At 42.2% G+C, this 16,393-nt stretch overlaps 1 protein-coding gene across 3 annotated transcripts in view; it reads right to left on the bottom strand.

The window, feature by feature from the left end:
- The window catches only part of Rasgrf2 (RAS protein-specific guanine nucleotide-releasing factor 2), a 242,029-nt gene that overhangs the window by 135,593 nt on the left and 90,043 nt on the right, over positions 1-16,393 (bottom strand). For all 3 annotated transcript variants that reach the window (NM_053721.3, XM_087614308.1, XM_087614302.1), the window contains 6 exon segments: positions 945-1,105; positions 6,206-6,324; positions 7,044-7,153; positions 11,784-11,977; positions 12,294-12,373; positions 13,986-14,239. In NM_053721.3, coding sequence (NP_446173.2) covers positions 945-1,105; positions 6,206-6,324; positions 7,044-7,153; positions 11,784-11,977; positions 12,294-12,373; positions 13,986-14,239 — 918 coding nt within the window.

Here is a 16,393-nt window from a genome sequence, read left to right on the forward strand (position 1 = left end):
ACTAAACAGAACAAATACATTAAAATCATTTAACTTTAGTGAGATTCTCCCCACTCTCCCATTCTTGCCCTCGTTGTTGATAAAATTTATTAAACCCATTTATGGGAGACTAGATGGGTCCACAGTGACTTCACGGAACAAGCACAGCCAAGCTCAACCATGAGCTGGCCTTAGAAAGTAGAAGGCCATTGTCATGGGGTGAGTAATACCTTAAAAATTGGTTTTATACTTTACGTACCGTGTGTGTGTGTGTGTGTGTGTGTGTGTGTGTGTGTGCATGCACAAGGCAATGCTACTTCACATGTGAGTGGGAAGAAACTGCTGAGAATCAGTTCTCTCCTACCATGTGAGCTCTAGGAATTGAATTCAAAATATAGGGCTTGGTGACAGGATCCTTTATCTGCCGAGCCATTTATCACATAAATAACAAGTGGGCAAACTTTTCCTATGAAAGGTCAGATAGGAAACATTCGGGGGTCTTTGGGTCACATCATTCCTATCCTGACTACTCAGATATGAGATTTTAGTGTGAAAGAAGCCACGGGCATGAGTGGTTGTGTGCACATAGAATGTTATCAGTAAGAACAGGTATTGAGCTTTAAGCTTACTGCTCCTGACACACAGTGAAATAAAATGGCAGTTGCCAAATATTTCACCAGTACACTGCAGTGACTGGACAGGGTTTCTATGGCCCGGTAGTTGTCGAGTAATAATTTTTCCTAGATTTTGATTTTAAAAATACATCTTTACGATGAAGCACACTTAAAATAAATTCCTATTGCCTTGAATCCAAATGACGACAAAACGATTGCCAGAGCTCTTAGGCGCACACCACCTCTCCCTGTGTGTTCATACACAACTGGCACTGGGAAGTCAGACTCAAACTAACCTCAGTGTCTCTTCAGTGCTGAGAAGACAAATGAAATCACCATGAAGGCTCATACCTTGAGCAAATGAAGCTTTCCTCCTGAACTTCGGGTACAGATCAGAAAGTGCTTCGTGAATAAGAAACATTGTCTCTCGCCTTCCTTTTTCAAAGACAGGGAGCCCAGGCGGACTTTACTGAGTTTCCCCCTCTCCACAGAAGGTACTTGGATAAGAGAACCTGGTGATTACAAAAGTGAAGAACAGTGAGAAATTAAAATTCTGGTGAGGACCATGCCCTTGGCAACAAACACAAGGATCTGCTTCTCGAAATACCAAGGACATATTTGCTGTGCCACTGGAACAAACGAATCTTCTCTACTCTAGCCGAGGAAAGAGTGTATTGTATTTTAAGGGACAAACTGTTCCTAGCATTGTTATGAAACAATTTTGACTTGACTCTTCATCTGTAAAGTGGAAAATAAGTTTGAAAAAATAATACGTCAGATCGAATTCAAAGCATTGATGCCATTTATGATCTGATTGAGTATGATTATGGAAGGGTCGTATAGAGCAGAGCTCTGAATTCTTTTTTCTTTTTCGGAGCTGGGGACCGAACCCAGGGCCTTGCGGTTGCTAGGCAAGCGCTCTACCACTGAGCTAAATCCCCAACCCCGATTGAGTATGATTATAAATTGAATAATTATAGATACTGTGATAGTTTGATCAAAGTAAGTAGAACTTATCCTTCCTGAGGCAAACAAAATAAAAAGGTATATTAATAGTTTACATTGCATGTTAAAAATAGATGGTGTGATACATGTATACTAGAAAAGTTCATAAATTATGTAATTTGATGCAATTTAATTAAGGACTATATTAAAGGAAATCTACTTAAAACTATATCTAAATTAGCTGTGAAACAATGAACCCCATTCTGTACAACTAATACATACTAATAAAAGAGAAAGGGAAAAGTATGATTAGGATGCATTTGTGAAACGTAAATAGAGAGTGAGCCACATTGAAAGGAGAAGTGTGAGAGATGCCCAGACTTCCACAGCATTTATATGGTACCGGAGACTGCCTCTAACCACGTGCAGTCTACACACTAGTAGAATCATCCCCATCTGAAAAGGAAATTCCAGACTTTTAAATATCAACCACAAAGTACCAAGATTACTGCAAACACCTTTGTTCTAACTTCTGAAATCACTACAGCCAGTAATATCTGTTTATTCTATCACCCTGTGCAGCCCAACACAGGCTTTCCTGAGCTCACAAGAGCCACAAAGTACATAGTCCATCCTTAAATATTATTAGCGGTATCACCCAGAGAAACAACCTTATTTTTCCTTCATGTTTTCTGAGTTTCTTAGTTTTTTTTTTTAAAGTGAGCACAGATTAGTTCTATAAGTGAAGAAAATACTTGTTTTTATATAAAAAATGAATACCCAAGACAATAAAACTATGTGAGTCACAAAACCCACAAGATTAATATTAATATATAAGTGTTCTAAATCGTATCTTTCCGTTAACAGAGCTGGGAAGGCATGCAGGACCCAAGACTCCGTGTCCTGATCTCACATCATCTATTTAGGTGAGTGATTAAGTGGGATACATGACAGACAGAAAGTAGGTAGTGATGCTGGGCTTAAAGAATAGCAAGGAAGCAGTCCTGGGGGAGGGAGTGGGAGCGGGAACAAAGGGCCAGGGGAAGGCTCGACTCCAGGGAAGGGTTGGACAAGAGTAACTGAAGGAGGAGAGGTGGGCGGGAACAAGATGACAGACAGCTCATGTGGCAAAGATTTAAATTGGAGAAGGAGAGGAGGTGTGGAGAATGCAGAATGCAGGAAGGTTAGAAAGCGTATGAGCAAGTAATTGCAGCAAAAGGTTGGAGCTCATGGGACTTGGGAGATGGAGTTAAACCCCTTCTGCATTTTACAAATGGGGAAACTGAAGCTTGAGTTTAAGTAACTCTCATAAGGTCACACATAGGTTCATGGCACAGTCAGACAATGCAGTAGATTGAACAATATCAAAACTGGATGTTGCAAGCAACTGGAGGGACTAGGACAAGAATGGTGTCACCTGCACCCCAGGCTGTCCAACTCATAAGGTCAGGTTGGTCAAGGCTGAATGGAATGGGGACACCAGTGTCCCGGTGGACAAATGGGGGTCACAAGTCCATTTTCAGAAAAGCCGTAACCAAGTCAGTGAAAACTCTATAATAGCGTGTTCCTGGGCACATTTAAAAGCAATTTAAGTAATTTTGTAAGTCAGAAATTACAAAATTTATGGTTAGCACATCTATTAGCAATTATTGTGAATTTCAGCTTTGAGGTTTAAAAGAAAGTTTCCTTGGCAACCACACACTGATATGTTAAACTCTAACCATTCACCGAACAGGAGACTATCTGCATTAGATAAGGACAGAAATCTATTCAACTAAATTAAAAGCGAAGGACCTCAAGACACTTTGGTTTGTGAAATAGAATGCTTGAAATGTGTCCTAAGTTGTTTCTGCCACCTTTTATCGTTTGTTTGACATATTTCAACATGGCCATGTGACTTCCAGAAAAGATTCCTCTCTAGTTAATGCAAATTAGACAGATAATTGGTATTACAGAAATGATACTGCATCCTCTTTACCAGACCACTACTGTGCCTCTGTCCTTAGCATCCCAAATCCTGGGTATCTAACAATTGATAACTCTAATAATTGTCAACTGTGGAAGACTTCTTATCCTTCCACCATTAATGCCCATGGAATGACTTCTAAGACTGGCCAATGTCTCTGTTCTGAACTCTGCTCACCAGTGAATGTATGAATAGTATCTTTTAGGCTTTGAGTTTAGTATCTGAGATAGTAAAGCTATCATGCTCTCTGCTCTACTCTAAGGTCCTTACTGAGGACCTGGGGGACTTGTTTTTCTTGGAAATCATATAAAGTTGAAAGCTGTGTATAAGTGCAAATACCCATATACTGAAATAAACATTACATCACCCATTGGAGCAATCAATAAAAATACTAGAACACCAGTAGTCAATTTAGTAAGGAATAAAAACCCTTTTAGTTTGATGAATAATACTTTTTAAAAATGTGTTTTGTGGGTGTTAAAAATATTTAGTAAAAGTGCTAATGGAGAAATTAAAGAAAAACAGTGCAAATTTTCCCAATTATCATCAATTACTATCTAGCTTCAGATGAAGTTCTAATGTTTAGAAACAGCCTTTATTGAATAACCCCTAAAGACACAGCAAGACTTCAATAAAGCAACTGATTACACTGTCCTTATCACCATAGTAACATCCAGGGCAGTTGTGGCTGACCCTGCCTTAGCTCTGTTATAAGTGACATAAAACAGAATAGGTAACATTCAGACATGGCTCCAAGGGAGAAGCAGGATATGACTTTCACTTTTAAAGGTGTAATAAAAAATGTGACTTATTCAATGCATGTGACCCTCAAACATGTTTCATTACTTGTGCATGCATGTGTGTGTGTGGTGTGTGTGTGTGTGTGTGTGTGTGTGTGTGTGTGTGTGTGTAAGTATGTATGTATGTATGTGGGGGGGTCAGACTCAAAGAAATCTAAGTTTTATAAATACATTGTGTGCTTGTGGATAATAATGCTGCTCAATCAAAAGTATGTCGAGAAATTGTAGGTAAGTTACAGGAAGGTTTCCATCCATTATTAGATCTAAAGTACACATTAATTATGAGACACTTTTAGAGAATCCCAAATAGAAGAAAAATATAAAATAAATAGCTTACAATCACAACTTCAATCAATAAGCTATTCTGTCTACCTGAATGCCCCCTTTCCCAGTGACTTCAACACTAGACAAGGTGAAGCATAAGAAGTCTGGAATGCTGCCTTTCAGACCTTGCTGTTCCTGGGAGAGGGAGGCATGCAGACAGATGCCTTTGCACAAAAGCACAGAATCCCTGATGCATGGGCAAACTTCCTTGGAAACAGAGCGGCTAGTCAGCTCAAGACTTCTTCTCTGACCTGAGCTTGCTAGGTCAAGTAGACCTTTCATAGGCACAAAAGAAGAGTAGAGCTGTCCCACTCCCAGGAAGAAGACTGCACCGTTGAAGGCACAGGCAGGTAATATACCATGAGGCAGGAAGTCAGCCATCATGGCGGCAATGTCTGCACAGAGCAGTAGGACAGGAATTGGAAAGGCCTGGTGATGTCAATATTGTATTCAATCTGCTATTACCTTAAGAAAGGTTAGTATATAATGCAAAAAAATGGAAAAGGAATAATTTCTAAAATATGCTTCCCAACTTTAGCATATTTGTAGTGTCTCTCCTTGAAAATAAATAACAGAAAACAGAATGGCGTGTGCTAAACTTTTCAAGTATGCCAAGCAAAAAATTATAATAATGTGGACTGCATAATGTCTTATTTGATGAGGTAAAACATATTTTAAGCAGCAAATTATGGAAGCAAACAGTAATAGCTTCAAATGATGTTGGCACACCATGGCCAGAAGCAGCATTAATGATTAATTCAAGTTCGAAATTTAGGTTTCAATCCATACTAATTTCAAAACTATAAAGATATGCAGCAGGCCATATTGATTGCTCAGACCCAGCACACAGAGCATGCTCTCCTCCCCTAAGACGTCTAAGCACTGGGAAGCATCTTGGGGTGCGGCTAACTTCTTGTTCTTTGAAATAAGAGCTGAGGAGGGATATGTATTGTCAGTCAGTTCCTTCTCCAAGGTTTGTGACACGACCTCATCTCTTCAAAAGATTAATTAATCAGGTGTTGCCCCTCACAACACACACGGAATCCCTACACCGTCTCCAAAGCCTAGCAGTCACCACTCCATCTGGTAACTGGAGTTACCGATTGGATCGTACCATATCACATGACATCACGTGACACTGACTGGGGCGTGCGGATGAGAAAAAGAAACGAGAGTCCGCTGTTTGCACTTTGGATATTGTCCCTGCTCTTATGTGCAAGAGTTTTGAGGAATGCCAGTTTCTCCAGAGCCTTTCCCTGGATATCATCACTGCCCTTTCAATTGGCCAGACCGACCTGTCCTCCTTGGAGTTGTAGAGAATGTCCGGTCCACTGAGGAGGAGAGTCCAACCAGAGTGTGATTTACTGTGGCACTCGTGATTTACTATTATTGTGTTGCTGTTTTTCATGGCCCCTGAAAAGAAATAGCACAGAGGTGGGGCTCAACCACAGCCTTGGTCAAGGCCACAGCGGTGTCCTGCACACAGGCCTGCTCCAGAACGTGTCCCTGGATCTGCCAGAGATACCGTGACAGACACACAGATCTCGTAAGTGGAGGGCCTGATCAGTAGGTCTTACCTTGTCGGATGAAAGTTTGACTGGTGTCTAGCAAAATGTCGCAGCCCTCCACGATCATCCTCTCAATGGCGAGATTTTTCCGTATGTTTTCGGTGTCACTGACTTCGTCGTGCATCACTCTGTCAGACACAATGGAGACAGGAGAGGGGAGGAGACAGTTGTTACTGCTCTAACAGATAGGGAAGGAGAGCTACCTGAGACGCCGGTAGGAACATGAATGGATCTAGCTGAGACAGTACCATAAGATGAACCTCTAGGCTTCAGCCAGTCACAACCCAAAGCAAAGCCATACTGTGTGAACTCATCGCAAAGGGTAAGTGGACCAGCCATCAGCGAGTGGCAATGATTGCTTTGGACGCAACAGGAAAGAGCCCAGCATTCCACAGATGGCTCCCTTCCTGAACATTGAAGTGTCATTCCTTGAGGGCACTAAGTTAGAGGTGGCTGCACCACTGTCCCCTTTAATCTGAAGAGCATTAATGACAACCTGCCTGTTCTCCAGCTTCTTGACAAATTTGAATACAAAATGCAGCAGAAAGTCATTTTTCTATTTCGATGCAAACAAGGCACAGAGAACATTTGCAAACTTAACCACAACATTCCTGATCTCAACTATAGAAATTCACGTGCTATGAGAACTTTCCAAAGACATTTTTTTCTTGACAAAAATGAACATGCATGGTAATTCAGAACCATCTCTTTCACTCCATGATTAAACAAGATTGTTGGATCTATCATTCGCTTCCTCTCCCTTGAAACCTGCATTACCCTGGTTCCCACAGGAGGATTCCATGCTCTCAACCCGACTCTGAACCCTTTCCACAAGTTCTCCACATACCTGGACAGTTCCTCCAGCTTTGACTTAGCGAACTCCAGACTTTTCCTCTCCACGTGTTCATGGGGGGTGTGAGCCAGGAGTTCGTGCAGCGTGATGATATACCTGGGGATCTAAACACATCCATTGGTGAGTGGAAACAAGGGGCCATCTCTACAGGGTCACCCTCCACAAGTAGCTCATCCCTACCCCTATAATTCTGATGGTTTTACTGATTTTTAAAGGAATTCGTAAGCATGAGTCATGCTTCAAGCCTCATACACCAAGGAAGTCTAAACCAAAAAATGCAAGGGAAGTTGGTCATAAAGGGAAAAACCTAGTATAGAGGAGCCATTGTTTAAGTTTGTACACAACCATGCATGTTTGAATCAAGGTCTCTTCAGACCGAGTAACAGGGAAACAAACATGGCTGTCCTGGGCCACTTGAATCTAAAGGCATTCTGTCTGTTTGTATGCTTGTTTAAAAATTGACCGCCCTGACAATGCTCTCTTCAACAACTGGAGTCCAGAGGGATATCCTGATCCTGTTCTGTCACACTTCACCCTCTAGCAGTGAAAATGTTGGTGGACTCAGCTGTTTATTTGTATTCCCATTACAGTTTCTGTAAACGGCAAAACTCCACCAACCACATGAGACATCTAGTAAGCCAGAGGAAGAGGTTTAACTCAAGTTACAGAGACTCAACAAACCGTTCTCCATTTTGTGCTCACAAAATAGCCTCTTGGAAAACAGGGAGTTAGGTTGAAGAAGAGTATGTGAACACCATTTTCTGTGGACCTGGGAGAGCTCTGAGCTTTGTGGACATGGCCACTGCTCCAGCTAAGCAACTTCTCCACTTGGCAAGCAAGGAAATAAAGTCCAAGGAGGTCCAGTAACTTATCTAAGGCGGACCTCCCTGGAAGTGGCAGGACCAGTTTAGATCTCCCCTGGAATCTAGGGTTTCCATCTGCACTTGAAAGAACCTCTGAGAACAGGACAGAGAAGCAGCTCCCCAGAGCTCTGTGTGGAGGCCTTCCCTTCTGCCCTTAGAGGTGGTGGTGCTATCTATGGACAAGTTCATCACTTGTGTGACCATCATAGGAGCTATTTTCTGGTCACTCGCAAGTGCCTCCTTTTGTGCATTCACACAGACAACAGCCTGTGTAGTCAGCACAGGCACTGACTACAGCTCAGTAGTTGAATCTGGGTCTTAGGAAACACAGGCAGATGCCTTCATCGGAGGATAGGAAATATAATAATTCTCACTGTACAATGGACAAAGGAAGATTTCTGCCTCTGTTCTATAAACCTCTCACCAAAGCATCCTTTAATACTAGTCTGAGTGGAAAAGACTCCCGGGATCTAGGTGCTTATTAAAAGGCCTTTTGTTAGCACAATCCCACCATGGTTAAAACCATGGTGAAAGTCCTTCCACAGAAAATCAAGCAATCAACACCTAATATGCCCATTTTGTCTTAGCAAGAGTCAGGAGTGGGAGGGCCTCACTACTTACTATGCACTGAAACCCCACAAAACTATGTTTAGTAGATAGCTTCATGCTCCTCCTCCATCAACTTAAATCTATTTTAAAGAGTTCTCTGGCTAAGGTTCAAGTGAATGGAGCTGAATTCAGTCACTGGCCCCTTCTACTCTCTGCTACGGGAACAAATAAACGCTGGCTCTCGATGAACGTAGGCGAAAGAGGCCCTGCTAAGAAGAGACTGCAAAGAACTTGTCAAGAGCTCGCCGCAGTTCCCAAGACGCATCAAACAGCAGCTATTGAAACGAATCCTATTTCTACTTTCAGTAAAGGAACAAATCCCCGTCACGTTATAGACTTTAATCTGCTTGCTCTCCTGTTCTAGCTAATAGCTGGATGGAACAGAGAGTGATTACTTCTTGGAGTGCATCTCGTAACATGGTTCTTGGAGCAGATGTTACAACTGGCTTACCTATGGCCTTTCAACACATGCACATTCAAATACGCAGGCGAGCACCAGAAGACAGCTTGAATAGTACCACTGAACCACCATGTTTGCTAAATAAAAAATTTAATGGCTCTGTTGCTTCTATAACAAATTGCTTGGTAGCAACAGGACTTACTAGGTCTGACTAGTATCATCCCAATTCTACAATCTCTCCTCATTTTGATAGTTCAAGGCAGCAACTGACTTAATGAAAAAACCCAAAATGTCAGGGATAGAGACCAGAAGCAGAGCGTTTGTTTCTTATATGTGAGATCATGGGCTAAGTCCCCATTACAAAAGGGGGGGCATAAAAATGTCACTCTGTCACCTGCTCTCTTCCATCATCAAAAGCTACAGGCTAAAAGCTCCCAAATCTAATACCCTCTGGTCCTCCCTCTGTCCCAGCACCTGTCTCTGCCTCCATATTTAAGCCCATGAAAATGTTTGGGCCAAAGGTTCTCAGGCAGCATAAAGAAGAGTTGCGTCTTCCACTGTCGTCAGGGCATGAGTGTGGGTCTAGCACAACAAGGAACAAAGTCAAGGCTTGAAAGGACTACTGCAGTTCAGTGTATGCAAGGAAAGAAGCTACGTCCCAGATCCTCTGAGGGAGCAAACACCATCATGGCTACTTCATCCAGTAGACAAGGAACACTAGGACTGGACAAGCCCAGTTTAAAAAAAAAAACTTTTAAGTTTCTGGAAAAAGTATTTCTAATTGTTTTAGATGGTTTCTCCTTGGTGAGACCCCAAGAGAAGAAGCCCAAGGACAGACTCCAAGAAAACCATGGCCCATGGTCTTCTGTTCTTGGATTATTCAAAAACAATTTTTTTCACCCATTCATCTCCTGAAATTGGAGTAATTCTGGCTGAATTCTACAAGTTTCAAGATACTTCCAGAGAAATGGGCCTCAGGAACTTAAGCTTTGGGCCACCTCACCGTGGAAGAAGGCAAAGATCCTCAGTATCTGATCCCTCAACAAAGTTTTAGGGTTTAGAACTACCACAGTCTGGGGCTGAGGATGAAGTTCTAGATAACGCTAGAGTCCTTACAATGTGGTGTGGTTACCCAACCTGAACTGCTCACCTGTGTCAGAGACCTGAAGCTCTATGAGATAAGCAGAGCTCAGCTGTCCCTGAGCACTGGGACAGCTTCAATGAGAGAGAAGGCTAAGTAAGACAACAGGTCTCACCAAGACTGCAGGCTCCAAGCTCTTCTCGGACATGATTGGAATGATTCCAAGTGAATCAAGTGCTTAGTCATGTCTAATGGACTTAAACTCTGCAGGATGAAGGACGGGGAGGATGGTGGAACGTTCCTCCAAGGCTCTGCATTCAACTACACTGGGGTGCCCTGTCCATAGCGCAGGTAAAGTTCTGCCATTTAAAACCCAATAGGATCATGCCTTGGAGAGTTAAAAGGCACATGGAAGAAATGTTTGAGTACTGGGAGCTTCATGAGCCTTTAACTCTGTGTCCACCTGATCTGGATGCAGTTTGGCACTGAATCCTAACCTAGAGGTCACATCTGAAAATGCAAATAGATTCACAGAACAGAAATCTATCTGTGGAGCACTTCACTGCCACTAAAACCTGAAATCCCTACCTACAGAGTAAAATAAAAGCTTGTCTTCTTAGGAAATATCTCCTTAGAGAGGGAAAGAATTCAAGCAAAATAGCTCAATGTCATATATATTAAAATTAATATATATGTATATATACATATATATATTAAGTTTCACTACACTTAAGTTTTTTCAAATGCAGCCTTTTGGTTTTTAAAATTCTTACTGAACTACCACCGCCACTTCCAAGGTTCCAAACAGTACTGACAAACCTTAAGACAAACAATTACGGACCACAGAAATGTTTTTTTCCTCTCTGAGGCTCCAAAATGGTTATCCGGGGTCAAGCTGCCGGCCGAGAGAACAAAGTGCCCCACAGTGACTTAACACACGTGATCAGGAGAATCACTTTAACACATGACAATTTGGAGGCCTCCCCAAAGGCCCCATAAATTCCACAACAGGAACACTCAATGCCTTTCCAAGAGATCAGAATTCACAATTTTCAAAAGAACAGGCAACTCCAAGCACATTTGAGAGGCACTTCAAGAAAGCCCTGAAGGCAGGAAAGAGCACACAGGTGCTTCATACTGGGGGCCTCCATAGTCCCCAAGAGAGAACATCAGGGTACAGTCTGCTTTAAGAAGGGCCACATGACCAGGCCCCCACAACCTCCGGGTCTAGTCAGAGCCTTCTGGCTTTGGGATCTCATAACCTGCAGGATTAAGAAAGCCTTGTTTTGTTCTCCAAAGCACAAGCCAAAAGAAACCCAACAGTAATCCTGCTGCACTCAGGGAGGAAGGGTTGAAAAGAGAGAGAGAGACTTCCCAGCAGCCACTCCAGTCCCCTGAGAACCCTTTGCATAACCAGCATAAACCAGTGTATCTGCACAGAATCCTATTTCTGTGGGCCTAATAATATTTTTAAACATGCTGGAGGTGGAGACTCCATGAAAGAGGTCTGTGTGGAATCATTCTATAAAGAGAATTTGCTGCTTTAAAAAAATCATTCCTGAATTATTTGCCTCAAAACATGCCTGCTTTCTGGACTGGAGAAGTAGCTCATGGGTAGAGTGCTTGCTTACTGTGCTCAAAGCCCTAGTTTCCATCCCTAGCACTAGGAAAATGCCAAAATATTCAGTTTCTTATGTACACAGGACAAACAATTGATGGCATAGAGTTGGTAGCACTGAGCTAGAACCAAGGACTTAGAAGATGCATCACAAGTGATTTACCTGAAACATTGGGTAAGTCAAGAATGTCTCCAGCATCCTTCCCTCACAGGCAGGGTTGCCTTCATACTGCTTTAAGAGCTTGTCAAAATCTCTATTTTGCTTACAGTTGGCAAGTACTTGGAGGCTGTACTGATGATTACGCACAAATTCTTGATAAATGTTGAGCATAGGCAGCAAAATATCAAAGAGATCAGCTGGAAAAGAGAAGGACGCATGGCAATTTTTCCTTGTGCTTAGTGAGTTACAGTAACAAGTACCTCCCAGCACCACGTGGCTCAGGGCCCTAGTTGTCCTGCCTAGGGTACAAATGGGGTAGAATTTTGCCCTGCAGAATAATGTGACTTCAGCCCCACATTACCTATGACAGACCAAGGAAAAGCATCAGCGGCTAACTATTGAGATGTGGCCTTGTACAGCAAGATGGATTCCCAGTGTCTGAGTTTCAACAGTGAAGCTTCATAGTCAAGGCTGAATAACAATAAGAATCTATGTCCTTAAAGAGTGACTTACCTAAAACCAAAGTGGGCCAATTTGCCAGCCTTGCCTTTAGACCTTGATGGAATATTTCATGAAGAAACATGATTGTTTCACTATAAAAAAAATAGAAAAACAATACTGTTTAGTAGCATAAGGTATTTGTTCTGTGAGGAGCCCATATGCTTATACATGACAAACTGGCCTCATAGGCCCTCCAAAACTATGTACTCCCCAATAGCATGGACCACGTGCCTGCCTCCTGCAGCAATTTCTCGTTTAGCCTCAGAAACCCAAAGGAAACAAAGATGGACCCCAAAGTCAAACAGTTAGGAAGCTCCTAATTGGCTTCTGGATAATATTTGTGGTCCTATGCTCTTAAATTCAACATTTTCAGGAGAGCTTTACTCCCCTGGCCCTTCCGACAAATTCTAAGCAAAGGAGTTTCCTCTATTAAGAGGGACTGCTCTTTGCTACATTGCAACCTAGCAAACAGATACATTCACCTCCCTATGTCGGTGCCTGAGTTAGAAAACAGGCGAAACAAATGTTGTACCTAATTAGGAGCAATACATTTTCTTACGTCTAAGCTCTGCTGAAATCCCGGATAATTGGCCCAACTGGGCTTCCTTTCAGGACTAGGAAATCTACACTGTAGTCGGGACATCAAACATGGTGTAGGGCCACCCACTGAAAGTACACCCCTTCCCTTCTCCACCTAGGACCAGGGGCCATAAACAGTGGCGGGTCTGCATGAAGAGCTGCCATCTCGGCTTCCAATCAAGAGGTAAACAGTGCTCGCCTGGCCGCTCGCCTGGCCGCTCGCCTGGCCGCTCGCCTGGCCGGGCTCCATCTACATTAAGCAGTCCTGGGGAAGCAACTCATCTGGGCTGCCTAAAACCAAGGGCCACATGGGTGGATGCCTGCCATCAGAGGGTGCCGGTCACAGTCTTACCCACACCATCATCTACCTGTGCTTGGATAACTGTGGTCAAAATGCTAACTGCACTGCCTGAGGGAGATTGAGGGAGAGCAACTTCAAAGAACTCTCACACACACACACCCCAACACGGTTTTGACTTTTGAATCATGTCAGTATATTGCCTACTTGAAAACAAATAAATAATCAGAATTTCAGTAAACACCAATCCTGCTTTTCTCCACTTCTTCCTTTGTCTTATTTTTCTCCACAACATTGGTCACCAGATAATCTACTACAGAATTTAATTTATATACTGCCCATTTCTGTTCTCACATCAGAATATAAATGTCATGAAGACAGGGATTTTTCTGCTTTGTCCCCTAATTTATCCTCAACAAAAAGGTCACCGCAAATACTTACTGCAGAAATAAATTCAACAAGGACTCTTGGGACATCTTAGTTTCTATGCTTCTTAAAAGGCTTCTGTATAAATTGCACATAAAGACCCATCAATCACTCAGTCTCTTTCGGCTTGCGAGAGAGAGTTTCTTCCACACATGCACGCCCCAACACAGTGACAAGAACGCAAATGTCAAACAGAGTTACAAACTGAGAAAATGAGCCATCAAGATTGTAGAGAAATGCAAATGCAGACTAACAATCCATTCGAGGATCCCTTCCTTACTCCTAACATGAGAACCACAAGGATGGATCTGTGAGACCTAATCTTTTCAGACTACAGGAGGGACATTTTCAAAAAGTACTAATGGGCTCTTCCCAGACTACTCATTTATGCAAAGACAAACCTGTTGAGGAAAATGCTGCTGACATCATCATGGCTAATGGGGGGCTTCTTGGAGCTGGCTGCCATGCGCAGAGGCCTGAGGAAACCGTTCACCAGGATGTAGAGCTGGTGCACATATTCTGACTCGGCCTCCACCATCGTGAAGACAATCTGGTTCCTCTTCCTCATGCTCTCAGCATGGGGGGAACAAATGTAGTCCTGAACAATGGTCTTCCACTTCCTCCTGCACAGCCACCCTCTCATGAAGCTCTGAACCTACACAGCGAGGAAGGGAAGGAACCCGGAGATGGGAGATGAGACCAGCTTTATACCTGAAACCGGATGCAAGAAGCAAGCGCATACCTAATGAAGCATATAAATGCCACCCTTAAGATGATGCACTGATACATTCGTCAGTACAATGAGCAATGACAAGTTGTCCCCAAATAACAGGCAAAAAATGATTTTAAACACTTTATCTTTTTCTGAGACATTTACAAATGTCTTCAGTAGTTTAAATGCATTAGGCTTATTTATGCAGAATATTCTATTAGCTAATAATATTTCAAAACTTAGCTAATATATTTAAATAATAATTAAAGGTTTGTTTTTAATAAAGAGTCATATATATGTATACACATATACATATATATGTATTTGTGGTTAAAAGGTAATATAAAATTTACTATCTTAATACTTTTTTAAGTGCAAAAGATTGGGGGCTGGAGAGATGGCTCAGTGGTTAAGTGCAAAAGATTGACCCCAGGATTTTACACATGCTAGGCAAATGTTCTACAATTGAGCTACATGCCCAGACCCACCTTTTAGAAAATGATTTATTGTTTGTTTGTTTGTATGTGCATGTGTGAGTTTATATATGTACATCATGTATGTGCAGGAGCCCACAGAAACCAAAAGATGGCCATGTCTCCCATGGAACTGGAGTTGCAAAGGTTTGTGAGCCAGCATGTGGGTGCTGGGACCCAATCCTGGTCCTCTACAGGAGTAGTAAGAGCTCTTCACTACTGAGTCAGCAGCGCTCCAGCCCCATTTAATGACTTCCATCTACACAGTTCAGTAGTGTTGGGGATTCATAGTTTTGATTTTTCAACAATTTGCAAGATCTCTATTCTATCATATTGAAACTCGACCTGTTAATGAACAACACCATAGATACTTCTCTCCAGTATACTTTCTGCTTCTGTGAATGTAACTATTTTAGAAACATTGTTTACATGGATTCTTCAACTAGAAACATTGTTTACATGGACTCTTCTGCTAGAAACATTGTTTACATGGACTCTTCCGCTATTGTCTTTCTATCCCTGACTAATTTCATTTAATACAATGTCTCCAAGGTTTACCCGCTGAAGCATGGGCCAGGATTTCTGTGCTTTCTAAGGGTGATACCACATTATACGTTTATCCTATTCATCTCTGGTGAGCATTATGGTTGCTCCCACCATTGGCTGCTATGAATAGTAATGCTATGCACACGGCTATGCCAATATCTTCTCAAGATGCATGTCATTTCTTCTAAAATACACCCAGAAATGGAATTGCTGAAAAATGCAGTATTGAATTTCACCGAGGTGTCTACCATTTTACAATCCACATCACACTGTTGTCCCAGTTTCTCCATATCCTTGCCTAAATGTGTCGTTTTCTTCCTGGTTTTGTTTACAGTAGCTGTCCTAATGAGCACAAGGTTCTGGCTCATTGTGGTTTTGATTTGTACTTCTCCAGTGATTGGTGACCTTTCCATGTGTGTGCTGGCCATTGGTGAAACATCTTTGAATAGGGATCTATTCAAGTACTTTGTCCATTTTAAACCAGCTGGTTTTATTTGTTGATGCTACATTTTGTTTTGCTTTGCTTCTTTGATTGAGCCTAAAAAGTAAGTGTTGAGATCAGCTGGTCCAGTCACTCCTGTGAATGAGTAATCTGAGGTTTCAGTTAAGCCACGCAGCTGGGAACTTGGCAAGCAGAGCCACTGTCCTTTTACAGGAAGTTGTAAGAGTTCCTTAAACTCTCGGCGCCACATGGGCAAGACATATGCTAGCCATTTGCGATGACGAACAATGTAAAATAATAATTTAATATTAAATTCTCTTTTATAGAAACCTCATATAGCCCTTAAAATCAATTTAAGTTTTCTGGCCATGGTGGGGAAAGAGGCACATCTGGGAAAGTGCACTGGATTGTGTGTTTTTACTAGTCAGCAAACATTGGCCTAATATCTCTCAAACGTTCCAGGCACCCAAAGCTCTTCCGATTAACCAGCAGGGTGAACTCAAACTCCAATCCTCTGTTTCCTCAGAATGGACCCCAAAAAAGAAGTCCTCTATAAATATAAAAATGACAGGATAAGTAATTAGGAGGTGGCACTTTAGAGATGACAGATTCAGCAAGGAGGCATATCCTGTGGAT

Source organism: Rattus norvegicus, chromosome 2, assembly GCF_021556685.1.
Source record: "Rattus norvegicus strain SHRSP/BbbUtx chromosome 2, alternate assembly SHRSP_T2T, whole genome shotgun sequence".
Taxonomy (NCBI): Eukaryota; Metazoa; Chordata; class Mammalia; order Rodentia; family Muridae; genus Rattus; species Rattus norvegicus.